This window comes from Camelina sativa, chromosome 11, assembly GCF_000633955.1.
Source record: "Camelina sativa cultivar DH55 chromosome 11, Cs, whole genome shotgun sequence".
NCBI lineage: Eukaryota > Viridiplantae > Streptophyta > Magnoliopsida > Brassicales > Brassicaceae > Camelina > Camelina sativa.
The window spans coordinates 31439001-31460198 of record NC_025695.1 but is presented as its reverse complement, the minus strand read 5'-3'; the positions used below and the strand labels follow the sequence as shown (position 1 = coordinate 31460198).

The window sequence follows — 21198 nt, the reverse complement described above, 5'->3', positions numbered from 1 at the left end:
TGTAGCCTAGTCGCACGCAATTGCCAACTGCATTTATCATCAACACATCCCAAAATAACTCTCGTTTTGTTTGACCATCAAACTTTGAACTCAAACTTCCATTCAAGTGTCCATTTTCTCATCTTGAACATCAACTCTTCCTTATTCTTGAAATATCTGTCCACATATATATCATCATCCCCTCGAGTCGAATGTGAACTTACCATAGATATAGGAAAGAGATCTGGAGAAGGAACCAAGTTCTCTAAAAAAGATCCTATTCCTTTTTCAGCTGTTGAGATCTCTATATCATTATGTGTCGTAGAAACATCACTTCCAATAGACCGATCAAGTTCCTAGAAAAATAAAAAGATTAGTAAATGAAAAATAACATTTGCAAGTAACTATAGCTTTATTCTTGAACCGTTCCTAAGGAGTTCATCCTTAAAATTCTTGATATTCATCATTTCTATGATTTAGGAAGGGTTTCCTATAAATATATGAATCTTGTCTAAAAACTTATATTAAGGAATCTAACCTTGTGTGTTTCATGTGCATTCGTATGTGAACTTCCTGCAGGGATCAGAATAGGATCTCGAGCAGCAGGCATAGCAAATGAATTATTGGTCTTTGCTTTTTCAGCGGTTGAGCATGTATCACCATGTGGCTTAGAAACTGAGATGTCACTACCAAATGATTGATCAAATTCCTACAACAAGAATTAAGTTATAAAACTATGAAGTATTAAGTATAAGAAAGTTACAATAAAAACAAAAGTAAGAGTCATGTACTTACCGATACACACAAACGTCCTATTTCAGGATTTTCTTGTATCTTTCTGATGAAAGTGCACACTTGGCGGTCATTGCAAATGAAGATAGGAGGAGAATCTTCTACCATTAATTTCATCCTTGGAAGTTCATAGCTGAGTGAAATCTCTTTAACTAGACCATCAAATCCGAAATCTTCAAAAACAGTCTTAACTAAATCCTTGTATGTGATATTCTCAACAACTTCACAAAGTGATCCACCTTTGTTTGTATCGATGAAAAATCTCCAATGAAGCTTGTCATTAAGTTTCCACTCACCAAAAACAGAGTATATCTCCAACATTCTACAATCAAGCCAACAAAACCAAAATCACAGAACAATAAAACTACTGAATCTGCTAATTCATCTATATAGAGCCATAAGTCACAATTTCTTCCTGAATTTCAGAGAACTCAACAATTTCAAACTCTGAAATCGATGATTGAAGCTATCGATCGAAGAACAAGAAAGATAACCCAACAATTTCAAACTCTGAAATCGAAGAAGAAGAAAGAGAAATTGAAAGATTAGCCAACGAATTTAGTACCTGACTGAAGCTTCACGGGAAAATCTGAGATCAGAAATGAAGATCTCTGATCGGAAAATTCATCAAGCTTCGCCAGAGAGAAATGTAAGAGAGATCGGGTTTTGATTTTTTTGAGGTTTTTTAAATAATTATATTTATCTCTATTAATTACTCAATATTAAGAAATGCTAGTTTTGGAACATTCCAGCGTGTGTGCTAGTTTTGGAACAAAAACCCAAATTAGTGTTATTTTAGGGTATTTCTCAAATTATAAATAACAATCTATATTTTAATATATAATATATTATTATATTAATATAACTCATGCAACGCGTGAGACTTTTCTTAGATAAATGTGGCTAAATTAAAATAATGAGAAATATAGGGATCATGAGACAAAATCAACATAAGACAACCAGTTCTATTAGCTTGTTAATCTGTAGACAGTTTCACATTTACTACTAGCAAAATGTTTGCATTGTCCTCTCATCGGACATGCATTGCAATTAGGTTTGCTCTTTGTGCAAAACACCTGAAACAGTTATCAAGTAGATTAATAAAACCTCATCATCTTAGATTACAAACCTCATCATGTGAGCTGATTTTGCCATGTGCATATCTGGCTTACCGGAAAGGCAAGATGGTACCGTGTTAGAAGCATCACACACTCTACACTTTTTAGTCCTAGTCCATTAAAGCTCATAAGATATTCTCTATATGGTTGTATAATACATGAGAATACACAATGCAGTACTGAATCACTAAAACTGTCTTATTAATTAAATAGTCATTTTTTATATTGTGATTAATAAAGAAAAAAATAATGTACTTCGTCTTTCAAACTCACTTTGCTTTATCGGGTGGAACATCTCTATGGTCGTTGACCAGTCGATCAAGAAAGCAATGCAATATTTTTCATGTTCAGACTCAAATATTTAAAATGAAGGTTATCAAAAAATTTAACCACATATAAAGATAAAAACTATACTTGTATATGTTCTGCAACCATATGATTCATTCCACATTTGGGCAACGTCATTAACATTCGTTGTTCTTATGGTCTCCCAGTCCACAGTGTCCATTGTCCTTATTGTTTTTTTCTCTTTTCCCTGCTCTACCTTGTGCTTCTCTTGTTAAACTATCCCAATCAAACGCCTTTATTTTTCCTCCTTCAAAACTTTTTTTCCTTTTGCCTTTAAGGTAGCATCATCCATTGGACTAAGCTCTTTGCACAATGAGTCTAGATGCTGCCTTGAGTCAGGACCTGGTGGTTTTTCTGTACCTTCCTGGACATCAAGACTACTCGTTCTTTCATTAATATCTTGGGATCAAAGTCTCTGTCACGAGCTTTTCTCTATGTTTTGTTGAAGCTGCTCAAAATTCCAGGCATCTCATGATTGCTTGAAATCCCAACTTCTTGCCTTGAATTTTCATACTGATTCTTCTGATTGGACCCTCATACTGATTGATATATGGTAATTGTTAATTTGATTAATAATTAATAAAGAATTTATAATTTGCAAACAAAACATGTTGCCGGGACAGTATCAAAACAAAACAAAACAACTTTCCTTCTAATTGGCTCAGATGAGCTGATCTTTTGTTGTCAAAAAAAAAAAAAAATCATAATTTGATTGGTAAATAAAATCTGACAATTGCTTCAAAATATTACAAACCTATGAAATTAGATTGACAAAATTTAATGATTGTTTGCCAACCTATGTAATTAGATTGACAAAATTTAATGACTGTTTGCTATTGAGCCAGAAACGCAGATGGATGAATGTAAATAAGATGGGAAAAAAACATAAGAGAGTTAATGTATGAATGAAAACCAAACATGTGGTTTGTGTGCGTCGATGATGTTTCTGGATTTCAAATACATCCATCAAAGTGAATGCGTTGTCGGCGAGAAGGGAAGACGAAGGTTCTCGTGGTTTTTTTAAAAGTTTTTTGGCAAACCAAATACGATGGGAGTTTGTCAATATGTAATATATGGCATTTCCTCATAACAAATGTCGGGAAGCTCTCTACTGTTATTACGTAAGATGTTCCTTCAATCAAAATTGCCTCAAAGAACATAACTGTGCTTATGTAATATTGTCACCTTAGAACTTAGAAGGCGAAAACCCGTTTCTTGAAAATGCGGGCTAAATCTACGATTTCGGTATTCCTAATTCTCTCAACACTGTTTTCAGGTTGTCCAAGTAAGTTTCTTTTAGGGGATAATCGTGTGGCTACATCAACCGTCAGACTCGCCATGTCTCTGCTGTTTCTTAGTTCCCTTAGAATAGAAGCAGAGCTTGACAAGCCAGAGACGAGTCTGTTTAGTAATATCAGTATCTCTCTCATCAATAATGTCCTGCGCCAGTAAAACAAATACATGTTAATGAACCAGTTAGATTAAATATATTTAGTTGTAAATCACCCAGGTGAAGAATAAACCTCTCTTTGAAAATTTCTGCTTTTGGATGAAACTCTGTTTCTTCCGAGTCTATTTCCGCAGCTAAAAGCTGAAGTATCAACATTAAAAAGTTGGTATCTTGAGGTAGTTTGTGCTTTGAGAGTAGTTCATAGCCAGAGTTTCCTGAAGAAGCTGCTAAAGCCAAGATCATTATTACACTCCGACAGAGTTCCAGATCCTGAAGTCAAATCAACCGAAATGATGTCTTAGTCCAAACTGCAGTAAACTACTTGACAAAATAGGAGTTTTCTTTGGTGTTTTTGTACCTCTGATGTCTTTCTAGGAGAAGTCAAACAATCTGCTAAATCTTCAAAGATTTTACCAAATGCTGCCAAAGCAAAGAGATTTCGTTCACTGTCGTTTTCGGTATCTGAGGAGTTCCTTCCCACATGGAGAGAATCAAAGCTGTCCAACAGTTTGGGGCCTTTGAACAGAAAATAAAGAAAGTAACGAAGTTAGAGAAGAAAGAAGAACAACTTTTGCCAAAATGGTTACATCATAAACAAATGCACCTCAGACTAAATCGGCAGTTAATAAAGTGATTGAACTTACAGTTGAGCAGCAAATAAAAAAGATGCGTAGCTTCTTTCCGTACATGTATGCCGCCACCTTTTCGTAAATGTAATGAAATGCTCCCAAACACTTCCTTGGAGACAAAACTGGTCAATTAAAGTTATATGAATGCAGATGTTAGAAAAACCAAAAAAAAGAAAATGGTTTTGAGTGCTTACTTACGTTTCCCTCTCGGTATAAGCATTAGTGCTCATCACGATTATGTTCATTATCGCCAATGCTTCCAGTTTGACATCCTCTTCGGCTCTTTTACTGGCAATTTGATTCATCAATTCAAACAGAGAATGCCAGTTTGCATCCCAACTTGGCTGAGCGCTATCAGTATTTCCTTGACTATTCATAAAAGGAGAGGAAAAAACGTATTTTATGAGCTTACCATATTAAGGTATATAGTAACTTCAACTAATAAGTAATAAGGGAATAAGGGATCATGAAAAAATCATTACGGTGACGATTTATTGTAAATGTAAGCATTTAGAGCAAATAAATATTGGAGAAAATTAGAAAACTAACTCCAGATAGAAAGAGTAGATACCTGGTTTCATATCTCTTTTCAACACCAGATATATGTTCCAACAGCACATGTAGTACATGCAGAGATCTATGAACAAGAACAGCCTGCACAACAGATGAATAAATAAACTCACCAAAAAAAGGAGAATATAAAAAAGCTACAACTTGCAGATACAGCTTTGAATCTAAATTGACTTACATTCTCCACTTTACAAAGATCAAGTAGTGGTTCAACCAAGGTCTTCAAATTTACAAACCCATAGCTGATCTGCAGCAGACATAGGCGGTTTACTTAGATAGTGTGACCAATAACTTATATATCGAACAAGTATAGTATTTGAACTAAATGCCACACCGTTGTTATTGCAGAGTACAAATGATAAACTTTTTCAGATTCTAAGGCTTTAGAAGATTGCATATCTGACGAGGCTTTCGCTTCCTGTTTCTCAATTTCTTGGCTAGGCGTACTAATTTTCATAAAACTGAAGAGTATCTGGAGATCTGTTGAACAAGCCAGTAGCAACTCTGAGATTAGATTTTTCCTTGGATCTTGATAGTTTGAGGTGCACCAGATATCTAGCAGTTTCTTTGAAAGGTCAGCGTGATTAGCCAGATCCGCCTGAACACCGGTGGTCTTGAAACCTATTTTACGGCCAAAGCAAAAAATAATGAGTAGATAAATAACCAAGAAATTTAGAAAAAAAATCATTTCACTCAAATAGAACTTCAAAAGCTTCAAACTTTTTATTTCCAATATCAACATTCACATACTTCTTTTATCATCCAACCCTGTTGTAGAGTCGATATCTCGATGATTTACTGAAGAAGTTGCAGCATCTGGTTCCCTGTTTCACAAGAGTACTTCATTAGACCATTATTGGTGATTTGCAACAGAGATAAAAGTACCCGCAAGCTAATGAACAGTAAAATTCCAGTTCTCCAAAGAGGCGATCGTAAAAGGTGTGAGTAACCGCCAGCACCCCAGTTACTCAACATGACAAAGAGTTTCACCTTCCAGCATTGCAAACACTGAAAATGGTTGAAACCTATTCATGATATATTCTAACAATACTATATATATATATATACTTAAAGGCAAAGCTAACTAAGATGATTCATTTCACCTCCTAATAACAGAAGAGAACAATAGTCACTTACACGTTTGTTCTCTTGAAAGAAGAAGCATGAACTGTTGTAGAACGTTGCCCATTTTTATCAGCACACAAGTTTCTAGACTCTGTTTCTTTGTTTTTCCCCTTTTTAAGCTGAGAACATTCTTGTTCCTGGAACAATCATAGAAACTTTCAACACTAAAGATTGAAATAGTTTAATTTAAATAAAACTGAAAAAAAAACTCAAAGATATGAACAAACCAAATCAAGCAATTGCTTCGAGACACGCCCAAGCTCCTTCTGTTTATCATATAAACACCACAAGAACAAAATATGAGAAAACTACATTTTCCATCTTTTAAGTAAATCGCAGGGGACGAAACCCTAACCTTTAAGCGATCAATTTCGAGATCTTTCTCACTATCACAGCGAAGATTAGAAGAAGTCGGAGGAGAGATTGGTTTACGAGCAGTAGTAATTGTAGAGTAATCCATTAACGCGTCATTGAAACCCCCTCCTCCTACTCTTTGAGAGAGTTCTCTTGGTGGAGAATAACTAGAGAAAGGATCACGAACTCGAATTTGTTTCCGTTGTCCCGTGGAGGATTGTAATTGCATAGGGTGATATACAGACGATGAAATCGTCGTCGTCGTCATCTCCGGGGCCGGTACAGACAATGGAAAAGGCGGAGGAGGTAGGCCGCCAAAACCATCGGCATTCATGGTGGCTTCGATAAACTCCACGCATTCCAGTAACTCGTCATCATTCAAGAATTGCTCATCCATCTCTCTCTCTCTCTCTCTCTCTCTCTCTCTGAAAGCGAGTGAGTGGGGAAAGAGAAGAAATCGAAAAACGCCACTAGTTGTTGTAGGAGGAATGACCCGACCCGGATTAAAACCCGGGTTCAGTGATTTGGATCCGGTTAACCATAAAACCCGATTTAAACCTGAAAATAACCATTCCGGTTTTGTTCTGGTTTCAAAATATTGTCCGGTCATACCGAACCCTAAATTACAAATCGACAGTATTGTAGTTTTTTAAATTATATAAATGTCTCGCTAAAATGATATATTTTATACTTTGGTCCCGGTAGTTTTTTATTTTATTTTTAAATTAAAAGGATAATCATCAATATAGCAAAAGAGGAGCACAAAGGGTTTTTAGGATTTGTTTACACAGAGCTGTATTATAGGGAGATCGAGAGAATTCGCAAAACTCGTTTCTTCCTCTTCATCGTCGTCTTCGTTCTCTGTTTCCGACATGGCTGCTCTACAATACTTGGAATCTCTGAAAAATGCGCATCCAGAGCTCGGTGAATGGTACAATTCCATAGCAGATCTGTATCAGAAAAAGCTCTGGCATCAACTCACCCTTAAGCTCGAACAGTTCATCGCTCTCGCTGTCTTCCAGGTCTTTATTTTTGGCTTCTCCTCCGTTATAATGATTGGTTTCCATATCTATCCGGGTTTAATACTGCTCCTTGGAGATTTTAGGGTTCATAGATCTCGACAAATTTGGTAGAATCTGTGTGTTTACTTCGGAGTAACAGGAGTTAGTGATCTGATTTGGACGATGGTAGGGTTTTCGAATTTAGGAGTTAGGGTTTATAGTTTTGCTGAACTTGCTTCGTAAGTTTTCAAGTTTTGTTATTCATCAGTTTTAAATTGCTTCCAAGTTCGTGTGTTGATTTTAAGTTTTGATTTCAGGCTGGTGATGCGTTAATTCAGTTCTATCACAATTTCATCACTGACTTTGAGACGAAGATCAATCTCCTGAAGCTTGCACATTTTGCTGGGGTGGTCTCCCGACAGTACTCTGAGAAAGAAGCTGCGGTTAGCTATCTTGAAAGCGTGATTGAGAAACTTAGAGCTACTAAAGAGCCTCGGATTACTGAGCCAATCATTTACATAGAAACGCAAAAAGCTCTATTCAAACTTGAGCAAGGTGATCAGAAGGAGTGCAAGAAAATCTTGGACGATGGAAAGAGCTCTCTTGATAGTATGACTGACATTGACCCATCGGTCTATGCCAACTTCTATTGGGTGTCTTCTCAGTACCACAAGTTCCGTCAAGAGTTTTCTGATTTTTACAAAAGTGCTCTACTTTATCTAGCATATACGTCTGTGGAAGACCTCTCAGAATCGTTTAAGCTGGTATGTCACTGCAACTTAACGTATCTTGTTCTAGTGTTTTGGTTACGAAGTTTCCTTTTAGCTAGTGAATAACAAAATTGGTGAGAATTAGAGGAAACTGGAGAAAAAAGTGGTAACTACTGTAGCTTCCTTGTATTCACTAATCAAATTGCTAAAATCAGATCATTTTTGTTTCTATCAGGATTTGGCTTTCGATTTGTCACTTTCCGCTCTACTTGGAGAAAACATCTACAACTTTGGGGAGCTGTTAGCCCATCCCATTGTAAGTTATCCTTCATCCATGTTATAAGCCATTGCAAACTTTTCCGGTGTAGATAATAGGTTTCTTATTGATGTTTCGTTGCTCCGGGTTGGCCCAAAGTGTTTGTCAACACAGAGTGTCAGAGACAGTTGAAAGGCTCTCTTACATGTAGTATTACCTCTCATGCTATAGTTCTGCTTAGAATTGTAAATGGCTCTGTTACATGTAGTATTACACTAATGACAGTTGAAAGGCTCTCTTACATGTAGTATTACTCTAATGACAGTTGAAAGGCTCTCGTACATGTAGTATTACTCTAATGACAGTTGAAAGGCTCTCTTACATGTAGTATTACCTCTCATGCTATAGTTCTGCTTAGAATTGTAAATGTCTCTCTTACATGTAGTATATTACCCTGATGACAGTTGAAAAGTATCCTTGGAACAAATGTGGAATGGCTTTACCACATTCTCCAGGCATTCAACCATGGTGATTTAGTTCAGTATCAAGAACTATGCCGCGTGCACAACGCATCCTTGATTGCCCAACCAGCGCTGGTTGAGAACGAGAAGAAGCTATTGGAAAAGATTAACATTCTCTGCCTTATCGAGATCATCTTCAGGTAACTTCTTCTCTAGGTAGTAGTATCTCACTCCACATCATATAAATAAACCATATTGTGCTAATTCTGTTACTTTTCAACCGGACTTCAGCCGACCTGCTGAAGACAGGACCATTCCTTTGAGTATCATTGCTGAGCGAACTAAACTTTCCATTGAAGATGTTGAGAACCTTCTCATGAAGAGCCTTTCTGTAAGTATTAGTATCTCCTTGCATCTATCTTTTATTACCCGTCAATCTGCAGCTACCAGTTTGAAGACTGTTGTGATCGAGTAAAGAGTTTTGTCGAGTGTCCAACGTAACGATACTGAACTAGTTGTCATTCGATTAAGAACAGCATCGTAAACCTCACTATATGCATTTTTGCTTTTGTAGTGTCTCTAGGTTTATGTATCTGCTTCATATTGGGTAATTTTAGTCAGAGAACTCAATGTTGTTGACTAGTTTCGCTCCCGACTTGTATACTTAGAAATAAAATGATTTTGTATGCTTATGAATCTGTGGAATTTAAAGTGGAAAAATGTATGATTCAGGTGCATCTGATTGAGGGAATCATAGACCAAGTGAATGGAACAGTTTACGTCTCATGGGCACAACCGAGAGTACTAGGGATTCCACAGATCAAGGCTTTGAGAGATCAATTGGACAGCTGGGTCGACAAAGTTCACACCACTTTGCTATCTGTTGAAGCCGAGACACCAGATCTTGTTGCAGCGTAAGAAAAACCCTTCTTCACTTCCTCCTTTTTAAGCTACTAAATGTAATACCATCTTCTCCTCTGGGATTAAATGCAAGTTTTTTTTTAAAATATTTCAGTGGTAGAAATTACAATTACTTTTGAACCTTCTGGCTCCCTTAAGGATTTGATTTTCTTTCTTGTTCCGTTTCAAGATGCTATGAAATTCTCCTTAATACACATGTCCTTAATCTGTATATTTGTTTAAGTCCTCTGATCGAAACTTTAGGTGGGTTCTACTGGGCTTAATAAGGCCCATTACATTCGACTTATGGCATGCATCTGTCTGGTTCGCCTCCTTTACCAAAACCAGAGCAGATCGGTATTGACTATTGACTGAGACTCACAAGTCATCTTCCAGATTCGATTCAGGTGAGTAGGTAAATTGCTCATTTGAGCTAAAATTAGAGATTTTTTGTGTTTCTCTCTTTCTCTCTCGTATGGATTTGTTGTGCGGCGTTCCTCTCTCGAAACGACCATCTCCAATTGCGTCACTTCCAGATGAAATCGTCGTGGATATAATAGCGCGTGTATCAAGATCCTATTACCCAGCAATCTCTCTCGTTTCCAGACGTTTTCGATCAATCATAGCGTCTCCTGAGCTATACATGAGACGATCATTGTTACGCTGTGCCGAACACTGTCTCTATGCACTCCTCTACAACCCTAAAACCTGTGATTACCGTTGGTACGTCCTCCGCCGCAACGGCTTTGTACTTATCCCTTGTCTTCCTCCTATGCCTGCTCATGGAAACTTTGTTGCGGTTGGTTCCAAGATATATGTTTTGGGTGGTGTTTACGACTCCAATGCGACTTCGAGTGTCTTAATCATCGACTGTGCGTCTCACACGGTGCAGCCTTTGGATGATACGGTCGCTGGCATTCCCAAGCCTATGGATGATACGGTCGCTGGCACCATCAACGGGAAGATTTACGTGATTGGTGAGTGTGAATTGTCTAAAGGTGTGGTTTCAAAGAGGGTTATGGTGTTGAATAAAGAGAAACAAATGTGGGAGCCTGAGATGATGATGAATCCAGGTGTGAAGATAGGTCAATTGTGGTCTGGTTGTGTGGTAATGGAGGGTAAGATTTACATGAGGGATTCTCTAAATAGCTTTGTTTACGAGCCACAGGAGAGGAAATGGGAAATGGAGGAGATGTTGAATTCTAAAAAGTGGGAGTATGCGTGTGTCGTTGATGATATGTTGTATTACTACGATTGTCGCAAGAACAAGTTAAGAGTGTATGATACAAAGCACAAGTGTTGGGGAGTGGTGAGAGGTGTGGAGAGAACGTCGGGTGAGCCTGAGCCGAGTCGTCTCAGTCTGCCAAAATCTTTATGGTGGTCATATACCATGAGTTGCGGTGAGAAACTGGTTGTGTTCTTGCCTAAAGAGAAAGACAGGACGAAGACAACAGGGATTTGGTGTGCGGAGATTGCACTCGAAAGACGCCAAGGAGGAGAGATTTGGGGTAAAGTTGAGCGGTGTGATGCTGTGATTAATGGTGATTTTTTCTTTGTGAGATGTTTAGCTGTTATGGTTTGATGCACAAACCCAATATGTGCCTTACACAAAACACCACTGCTGTGCCGTACACAAAACACCACTATTATTTGCTGTGCCTTTACAAATCCACATGTCTAACATCTGCTGATGTAGGCAAACCATGCTGCCACCTCACATATCTCCGAAGTAATAATAACTTTTACAATATTTTAGTGTATGGAACAGAAAAAAAAAAAAAATACTAACCATTATTGTGTTTATAACTTTATAAATTCAAAGTCGAATTATAAATTATATATATATATATATATGCTTTTAGTTAAATAAAAAAAGTTGTACTATGTATACAACCCATTTGTGTATTCAACAGAACTTATAATTATAGGAATCCCAAAAAGAACAACTGTGATCAAAATGGCAGAAACCACATGGCCATGAATCGTCTTGTCTGTACGATGATTCACCATTTTCTTATAAAATTTCGATGAACATTATTGTCCCTTAAGTTTTTGGCCTAAATGAAAGATGATGAACTGAACTTAAAGCAACATGCAAACCTTCTTTAATAAAATGTCCAACGTACACATATATGGATTCAACTTGGCAGAACCAATATGTCGAACTTTACAGTAAGAAATTATTAATTAGTTTTGACTTCTTAATTAATTAGTCTGCAATTCATTTTGTTTACTAAAGTATTCCTTCTTTTGTTTATTTAGAAAGACCAACTCATAGTAGCTACTGTTGAATGCTGACTACTGCTATTCAACTTTCATTGATATGACTTGATATATAGAACATGCTAGTATATACATTTACGGAAAATTATTTTACAATTAACTACGTTACAATATTTTCTAAAACTACTAATAGACAACTCGTTCCAAAACTCGATCGAATTATAAATTTATACAATCGAAACAATATCTACCAATCGATCGAGTTCATCACATGATATGTAAAATATATCTAACACATATGCATTGTCAAACAAATACGAATTAAACATTTTTATTCTTAGGGTTACCTATTTACTTTTGTAAGTGACTAAGTCATGTGTAGTCGACGCCGTTTGTATTATTATTTATTACCAAGTGAGACCATAAGAATATATTTACATCCAGCTCACGTTAGCAAGCAAGTTGCATAATCAAATGGATGCGACCAAAGACAAAATCCATAAGTCAAGAAACCAATTACTTCGCAAGCAAAGTCAAAACCAAATTTAAGTAATTAACCTTGACATTATATTTTAGGTTCTCCTCTTCTCAAGTAACCAAATAATATAATTCAGTAAGATAATAGTACAAAGACATGTCGGGGATTTATCCAATACAAAACCCAAACGGGAAAACAAAAATTCTCCCAACTCTAAGTAAACCGATCAATTAATGGAAAATAAAACAAATTGAACTGGCCGGTTAAGTAAAAATCAAGCTTCTAAAAAACCGGTCATCCTAAGAACGGAGTTCCGGTGACGGCTCAAGTCTCTTCCTTTAAGAGTACAAACCGAAAACGCTACTTGCTCTTTCATTCTTCTTTCGATTATAACGTGTGGAGGAGTCTTGTCATCATCTTCCTCCGCCGTGTCCCATCCCATAAACCGGAAATTATTCGTCGGGATTCTCACCGGAGATGTTTTCTCCACCGTCTCCCGTCGTCTTCTACTCTTCTCGACGTTTCTAGTGTTAGAGAGTTTAGTTTCTTGGTTATAGTTTGGGAATACGGTTTGGTCGGAAAATATAATGTCTGATTCTTGATATTCTTCGGACATCATCGTAATATGAAGAAAAAAAAAGAATGTTAAGAGAGATGTTATGATCGATGAAGATGGAGAAGAAAAGATAACAATGAAGTATAATGAAATTTATAGACCGATTGAGACACATATGTTGGAATAGAGAATCTTATGTCTTATATACACGTAAGCTCTACGTATAGAAATGTAAATGTACATGTGTTTTTGTTTGAATACGTGTACGTATAAGCAAATCTAGTATTTGAAATGTGATGTCGTCATTAAGATATCTTTGGGTGAAATACGTGGTAGCTTCATCTGATTCTTCATCATCACTCAAAAATTCATTGCTGCCGTGTACAATTAATTATTTAGATTTTATTCATTAAGTATAGTTGTGTAATTATGATTTTCATTGTTTACAAAATTTAAAAGAAAAAATAACATAAGTTTACACTTTCTTTTACCATATTTAAATCCTCAAAATGTTACAAGAATGCTTTGATTCATATTAAGTAATTATTACTTAATCATATATAGGCATTTTATTAACAAAAACTTTAAACTTTTTTTTTGTTAAAAAGATTTTAAAAGATAAAACAACTATTTTGATATTTAATCTATAGTCATTAACTGAATGCACTGTCTATATAAAATTGTTGACTTTACTATAAATTATTGTTTTATAAATATTGCATGAATCTTTTTTTTTCTTTTGGTAATCTGCAGAATATTGCATGAAACTATTCTGTCAACTTTTTTTTTTTCAATTATCAATTGGGAATCTTAATTATTAATGAAGATCTGATCATCTAATTTATTGAGTATCCCCAACAACAAAATAACACAATGATTAGGAAAACGAGAAAATATAGCTAGCTACATAAAGTATTAGAGAATATATGGTCACATATGCTAAATATACTATTGTATACTTAATTACACGAAGTATATGTATTATATGATTACATGCATAAACTACATGATGTTATGCGGTCAATATCATAGACATATAATCCAGTATACCGGTCAACTGACTCCGGCAAGGATCAACGTTGACTTCGGCGTTGACCAACACTAAAAAAATAATATTCTAAATTAAAATAATAAAAAATAAGAAATTATTCTACTAAATCATTTATGGGTTTTCATGATCAAAAGACATATTCTATTCAATATCGAAATATTTTTTATATATCCCTAATATATTCATTCTTATAATTAGTTACTTTTTATTTTTCAAACTAAAGTAAATAGTTTAATAAAAATCATTTATAATTATTTTCAAGATATAAAAATTCATTTATAATTATCTTCAAGATATAAAATCATTTAGATATTGAATAGTTAAAAGATATTATATATTACAATATTGAATAGATATAAGATATGAAAAACAAATTTAATTCAATATCTAAATATTTTTTATTTATTTCCTAAATATATCCTAAATGTAAAATAAAGAACCCAAACCTTAAAAAAAAAATTCTAAAAATTAATTTAACATATTGTAATTGTGTAAAAGAGGGTAAAAATGAAAATGTTCATAAGTTAAAAGTAAATATTGTGATTTTTTTTTGTTTATATGTTATTTTGAGTATGTAAATTTTAAAGTAAAGAGTGTAAAATTTTGTATAACATTTACCATGCAAAATTTAGAGTAAAGAGTCATATACTCAATATTTTGTATATGATTTTCTAATGAAAGTAGTTGAATTTGATTTTATTGATTTTGTAGTATTTAAATAATCTGATTATATATATATATATATATATCTCGAAAATAATCATAAATAGTTTTTATATCTTGAAAATAATTATAAATGATTTTATATCTTGAAAATAATTATAAATGTTTTTTTATATCTTGAAAATAATTATAAATGATTTTTATTAAACTATTTACTTTAGCTTGAAAAATAAAAAGTAACTGATTATAAGAATGAATATATTAGAGATATATAAAAAATATTTCGATATTGAATAGAATATTTCTTTTGATCATAAAAACCCATAAATTATTTGGTATAATAATTTATTATTTTTTATTTTAATTTAGAATTTTTTTTGTTAGTGTTGGTCAATGCCGAAGTCAATGTCGGTCTTCGCTGTAGTCTGTTGACTGGTATATTGGTATATATGTCTATGATATTAATCGCATAACATATATAATTTATGAATATAGTCCTATAATATATATACTTTGTATAGTTGAGTATATAATAGTATATTTAGCATATATGACTATGTATTCATCAATATTTCAAGTAGCTAACCATCTTTTTTCCTTACGAAAATACTCGGTGTAAAGCCATAAAACACAACCAGAGCGGCGCGTCTAACGTCACGCGTGTACGCGGTTACACGCTTAAATCCAGTTCTATCCACTCATATCAATCCACGTGTCAGATTACAAGCTTTAGGGTTCTTTAGTGCCACGTTTTTGTTTTTTGTCCAACACAACACAACAGTCCCTTTCTAATGCGGTTGCGTGGCGTCGTTAGTTAACAGACGAATTGTGCGAGGCAAATCGTGCTATACTAACTCATGACCCGAGGTAACACGATATCATCTTGAAGATTGAACATGTTTTTAATTCTTGGAATATTGTAGAACTACATATATGGATGCCTTTGAAACATGTACTTGGATCATCTTTGGCAGGTTTAAAATTTTGTAGCACACAAAAAAAAAAGTACAAATGTATTGAGAAATTAATATGAGAGCTAGATAAATGATCAGAAAATTTATCTCTTTCAATTATCTCAATAATGAATAAAAACCAATAAAATCAACCTTAATTAAAGCCACAAAAAAAAAGAGTCTACACAACTGATTAAAATACCCTAAACAAGCAAATAAAACATGAAGTAATCACACTAATGAAACAGCAATTGGACTCCTCACAACATGATGTCCATCGCTCCAACTAAACCATCCAAACCTATATCGATCCATCCGAGCCTCACCTGTAATCTCGTATGGATTTGTCGTGAAAATGATGTTAAACTGCTTCTTCTGACCAATACGATCGAAGACCAAAACATTTGGTTCAGCCTTAACATTGACACCAAACGGTGGCTGAGCGTTGAAGACATATACGCTTGTTGAATTAGCTGATCGTCCAACACATGTGACCGTCCTCGTAACGGTCACTGTCCCAATGAGGTATGGAATTGAGATTGAAGGGTAGTTTAGGTTATAACCGGGAGGGATTTCACTAGGACACTTGAACGTCGGATCAATATTAGTTAAACCAACCGAGCAGCAATAGAGAAGGTAAGATCCGTATGATGCATCGTAGACTAAACCGGGAGACGCAGCTTTTGTTGGTCTAAAATGTCCTGACCCAAGCGCAAAAGGGTTCGCGGGTGAACCGTCATAGTCTTGGATCGGTTCGTTGTCTTCGTTGGTCATCGAAGCTACAATAAAACAATTCATCAGTACACTGTTTAGTTGTATATTTATCCGGACCAAAATCGTACCAAAAAGTATGATCCAATGACTATTAAACCGACGTTTTCAAACAGAAAATGAATCGAAAACCTGATTGAATACTTATTATAACCATCAGAGTTCGGTTTAGTTATTTTGAACCAGAAAGTTTTGTTACCAGTGGTCATGAGGGCAGATCTTATAGCAGCACTACTCCATGTGGGATGCATGCTTTTGAGAAGGGCAATTGCACCAGCAACATGAGGACAAGCCATAGAAGTTCCTGAGTCAAGACTATAATCTGAAACACGTTGGTCTATCGAATCTTTGCTCGCCGAGTCTGCCCCGCTCCACGCGGCCAATATATTCAGTCCCGGCGCGATAATATCCGGCTGTAGAAAACCACAAGTAATGTATTAATGTTATATAAAAACAAAAATTGAAGTCAAAAGAACAAAAGAGTTTACCTTTAGAATGTTAGCATCTACCCAATTTGGGCCTCTACTAGAGAAACTAGTCATAAAAGGAGCCGGTTTGTATGGGTAAAATGAATCTTTTGGTTGGTTACAGTAAAGTATTGTTTCTGCTGGTTTGATGAAAGCCACCGGTTCATAGTCATTGTAGATGTAATCGAGAATCCTATCGACCGTGGATGAGAAAACCAAAGCAGTCGGTACGAAATGAGACACAACGTCGAACGCATCGTTATTCCGAGAATTTGCTAATATCATACCGACTCCTCCGGCTCGTTTTACCTCAAGACCTTTACCAATCGTTGAACCTGAACCGAAACCTCTCAAACATAATACCACTTTACCTTTTACAAGATCCGGTGAAAGTGAATTCGGTAAACATAGCCTTCACCACACAAAAAAAAAAAAGAATTAGTTCAAATAAATCTTAAACTTCTTATACTAAAAAGGAAAAAAACTTACGATGCTTCGTTCCTTGAACCCCAGGGAACAACCACGTCAGGAGCATAAACTAGAGGAGCAAAATTGTCCATCTTTACTGTCGTTAATGAGTCCGACTAGAAAATTAAAAACTTCATGTTAACTTCATAGTTTATCAAAAAAAATTAACTAATCGAAATAATAATATAAAGTTATATCAAAACTAGAATAATAATCAATAAATCCGAAACTCTAACGTATAATCCTAGTTAACTCTAAAACTAAACCTCGAAACCCTCAAACTAAACCATAACCCAAAATGCATATATATAAAAATAGTTCCCTATTTACGTACCAAATTTCAGATAGTCATAATTCACATAAGATACAAGTTAACATATAATTGAAGTACATGCTTTATATGTATATGGTTTAAGAATAATAAGTTGTAACATATTTAATGTTGAGTTTATTACCTCGAATTTATAGCCATCACCTAGTTCAAGACCTCCGACGAAAAACCGATCAAGACTACTAGCTCCGACGGTAATAATCCACGGAGCTGGATTCGACAGAGTTTCCCCCGCTGGTCCATAATTTCCTGCACTAGCCGCAACCACAATGTCTCTTTTAACCGCATGTAACGCTCCTATCGCGATTCCATCCTCTAAATACGTTTGCGGCTCAACCGCTCCAATCGAAATACTAATAACATTGACGCCATCAGCAATCGCATCGTCAAACGCAGCCAACATATCTTCATCGAAACAAGTGTTCGTGACGTATTTTTCAGCGTTTGGAATCGTCCAACAAGCTTTGTAAACAGCAAGACGAGCCAATGAGGCACCACCTGAAGCCGTGCCCATTGCAATTCCGCCGAGTGCAGAAACACCCTTTACTCGGCGGCCAACGGCGGTTGAAGCTGTGTGGGAACCATGTCCATCGGCGTCTCGTGGAGACAAGAAGTCGTTGTTAGCTTCGGCATTGAACGGTCCGTAATATCTCTCGTACCCTCTTGCATAGTACCTTGCTCCGATAATTTTCCTGTGATTTAATGACGATAAAATCGAAAATGATGATTAGCATTTGTAATAATAACGCTTTCTAAAATACTCCATTTGATAGTCTAAAAGTTTTAACCGTAGCTGGTTATTTTGTGGGTATCAAACTAAACTAGTGCACATATTAGGAGACTATATTTAATTTTTATGAAAAACTTTTGGTCAAGCGATGAGTTATAAGTTAATTCCTCAGCATATATATCAATTTGTAAGTTTGTTTGATCAATTTTTAGTGATCACATGGCATCTTGAGATTTTTGGTGAAATTGTTCATGTTGAAATCAAAAAAGTTTTTTTTTTGAATTTAATATTAAATTATATTCAAAAGAAAAATAAACGTTTTACAAAGCTTATGTTGGAAAAAACTTTAAACAGTCTGATATAAAATTATTTAGTAGAATCTAGCTGCGAACCAAACTTGGATGGCTTTGTCTTAACCGAACTTGAAATCAAAAAAGTTTTCATTATTAAACTCAAGTAAAATAATGAAGATATTTCTTTATTAATTAAGGAAATAAATAAGTTTTCTTACCGATTACAGTGGGAAGAGTTGAAGGCAAATCCGGTTTGGCAGATTCCTTTCCAAGATTCTGGAATTGGTCCCATTCCTTTGTCATCGAAACTCCTTGATTCTGGCCACACCCCTATTATCTCCCCCCACGGAATAAACAAATTGTCGTTATCCCAGTTATACCAACATAATTAATACTATAACAATATAGAACCAATCTTTTCATTGAAACAAGATCTCATAAATGCAATCCCATTTTATAGTTACGTTTATAAACCAAATATTAACGTCTAAAGTCCAAAGAGATAGAGTGGTTAGTAGTAGTATATATGTTTCCATTCAAAAGAACATTTTGATTATTTCTCAGGTGTACATTAATCTACGTACTATTTAGATATGGAAACCCACCAACAAACTAAATACTTTAAAGATTTTGGTAACCGAGTTTTATCTATTTTGCATGCATGGTTTAAGAGATAACGACAAAGTATGAACTACTTATTCAAAATGGTTAACGAACATAAAATATATATGGAAAATAATGAGAAAATACGGAAATTAAAATATATATATGAAAACCCACCAACAAACTAAAGGATTTTGGTAACCGAATTTATCTATTTTTATAGTTAAGATATAATTGTTAGCAGAAAATATTTGGTGAAAGATATGGAAAATAAACTTCTTAGAAAGCTTTAGTTTCAAAATTTAAAATGAAAATTTATGAAAATAACAATGATCATGAAAAAAATAATCTAATTTGTGGAGAAACTTACCACTATCGATAAGACCAACTATGACCCCATCGCCGTGTTTTGCCTTGTTCAAAAACTTTCTTCCGACACGAAACCGGTCATTCACATCATATTTGTGACGTCGACCATCACCATCACCACGATAATCTTCACCTTCATCCTCCTTTAACCCTACAAATTCCCATGATCTTGTCGTATGGATCTTATACTTTCTTGGATTGCTCTTGAACACCGATACAACTCCTTTGAGTCCTATATAAAAAGAAATATATGAATATAATATCGAGTTTTATATAACAGTATAACACCCTTTTTAGTCATAGCAAAATAGAACCTTTGATTTGGTTTTTTTTTTTTTTTAATAGCGTTTACGTACCTTTGAGTCTAGATGCTTGGTCCGCTGTTAGCTCAGCCGCGAAGCCATTGATGCTATGTTTGTAGCTATACAATAGCGAAGATTTGGCATCTTCTTCGGATTCTTTAACTGATTGAAGATAAGAGTGATGATGAGCTTCAATTTCATGATGCTTTATCACCTTTATGTTCTCCAAAATAAACAATATACACCTACATATTAAAACACCATAAAAAAAAAGTTAATGGAGATGTGATCAGAAGATAAGTTAAGAATAATGAATTTGAATATTTAATAATTTTTTTTCTTCTATTCCACTTGTACATATGTTAAACATAATATAACTTTTGTCATTTAAAAGCTCTCCAACACTTAAACAGTTTTGTTTTTATATAAAACTTGAAAAAAAAATTCTATTGAAGAGAAACACATCCTAGTTTTATTGTATTGATCAGTAAATTTCTACAAAATTATCAATTGGATTGTAAATTTGTAATTTTTCTAACTATAAGGTTACATATCAGATAAATAAATACTTTTGTGCAAATAATATAAAGAAAATAGCCCCACCAGTGTTGCTGCTTTCAAGCAAAACGCACATATCCCTTAATTTTATTGTTTGTTTTTATGTGTCAGAATTTGGCTACAAGAAATTTCTAAATTCGTTACAAACTTTTTTTTATCATGAATATTATGTATAGAGTCGGAGGAAAAATCTATTGTTGATTTTGGGAAAAACCTTTGTTGTGTTTTGGTTGATCAACTCGAATAATCTGAAAATTTTCTTAAGTTAATTCGGCTCAGCAAGTTACGTTTGAGGCTGTCGCCTTTGAAATACTATGATAGGATGATCTATGTGATTTTTGTTTCCATCTTATGTGTATATATATACTTATATGGTTTCTTTCATGTGTCTCTGATTTGATTTGATAGTTTTAGAACTTTTGATGAATTGAGGGAACTTGATATTTTCTTCATTAAGGGACACAAAGTTCTTTAAACATATTGGTTACTTATTATTTGTAATCTAACATCATTTTAGCAGTTTATTTTATTCTAAATAACAATCCGCACTATATGCAGATTAAAATAATTATTAAATAATTTTACTATAATTTATATATACAAAATCTATAATATTTATCTGTAAAATTATTATTTGAGATCTAAATTTTATTTGTGTAGTATATATTTTTCAGTTTTATTTGAATATA

At 34.5% G+C, this 21198-nt stretch overlaps 4 protein-coding genes and 1 pseudogene across 5 annotated transcripts; 2 read left to right on the top strand and 3 right to left on the bottom strand.

Moving 5' to 3' along the window:
- On the bottom strand, nt 3293-6795 carry LOC104724838. 2 transcript variants are annotated; one of them, XM_010443390.1, is made up of 13 exons: nt 6367-6795; nt 6239-6277; nt 6024-6148; nt 5877-5894; nt 5637-5710; nt 5221-5507; nt 5065-5133; nt 4888-4970; nt 4515-4685; nt 4332-4438; nt 4046-4203; nt 3761-3957; nt 3293-3677 (listed from the first exon to the last, which is right to left on the bottom strand). In XM_010443390.1, exons 1-13 carry the CDS (start codon nt 6760-6762, stop codon nt 3431-3433), a joined length of 1971 nt encoding a protein of 656 aa, XP_010441692.1. In that variant the 5' UTR covers nt 6763-6795; the 3' UTR covers nt 3293-3430. The 2 variants fall into 2 exon arrangements, with proteins under 2 accessions (XP_010441692.1, XP_010441693.1); XM_010443391.1 differs by lacking the exon at nt 5877-5894.
- Nucleotides 7113-9906, top strand: LOC104724837 (26S proteasome non-ATPase regulatory subunit 13 homolog A). Its single transcript, XM_010443389.2, has 6 exons — nt 7113-7387; nt 7684-8130; nt 8312-8392; nt 8797-8993; nt 9085-9184; nt 9526-9906. The coding sequence occupies exons 1-6, from the start codon at nt 7238-7240 to the stop codon at nt 9709-9711; spliced, it is 1161 nt and encodes a 386-aa protein (XP_010441691.1). The 5' UTR covers nt 7113-7237; the 3' UTR covers nt 9712-9906.
- LOC104724836 (F-box/kelch-repeat protein At4g38940-like) lies at nt 10110-11363 on the top strand. The gene is made up of 2 exons (XM_010443387.2): nt 10110-10670; nt 10767-11363. Exons 1-2 carry the CDS (start codon nt 10169-10171, stop codon nt 11273-11275), a joined length of 1011 nt encoding a protein of 336 aa, XP_010441689.1. The 5' UTR covers nt 10110-10168; the 3' UTR covers nt 11276-11363.
- Nucleotides 12461-13139, bottom strand: LOC104724835. Its single transcript, XM_010443386.2, has one exon. The coding sequence runs from the start codon at nt 13011-13013 to the stop codon at nt 12669-12671; it is 345 nt and encodes a 114-aa protein (XP_010441688.1). The 5' UTR covers nt 13014-13139; the 3' UTR covers nt 12461-12668.
- LOC104728541 lies at nt 15849-20338 on the bottom strand (annotated as a pseudogene).

Excerpts from the sequence above, each read along its gene's own strand:
- LOC104724836 (XM_010443387.2), top strand. The coding sequence starts at position 10,169 with ATGGATTTGTTGTGCGGCGTTCCTCTCTCGAAACGACCATCTCCAATT. Across the intron at positions 10,671-10,766 it reads CGGGAAGATTTACGTGATTG|GTGTGAAGATAGGTCAATTG; the intron begins GTGAGTGTGAAT and ends TGATGAATCCAG.
- LOC104724835 (XM_010443386.2), bottom strand. The coding sequence starts at position 13,013 with ATGATGTCCGAAGAATATCAAGAATCAGACATTATATTTTCCGACCAA.
- LOC104724837 (XM_010443389.2), top strand. The coding sequence starts at position 7,238 with ATGGCTGCTCTACAATACTTGGAATCTCTGAAAAATGCGCATCCAGAG. Across the intron at positions 7,388-7,683 it reads TCGCTCTCGCTGTCTTCCAG|GCTGGTGATGCGTTAATTCA; the intron begins GTCTTTATTTTT and ends TTTTGATTTCAG. Across the intron at positions 8,393-8,796 it reads AGCTGTTAGCCCATCCCATT|TTGAAAAGTATCCTTGGAAC; the intron begins GTAAGTTATCCT and ends CCCTGATGACAG.
- LOC104724838 (XM_010443390.1), bottom strand. The coding sequence starts at position 6,762 with ATGGATGAGCAATTCTTGAATGATGACGAGTTACTGGAATGCGTGGAG. Across the intron at positions 4,971-5,064 it reads ATCTTTGTAAAGTGGAGAAT|GCTGTTCTTGTTCATAGATC; the intron begins GTAAGTCAATTT and ends TCTGTTGTGCAG. Across the intron at positions 3,958-4,045 it reads CTCCTAGAAAGACATCAGAG|GATCTGGAACTCTGTCGGAG; the intron begins GTACAAAAACAC and ends ATTTGACTTCAG.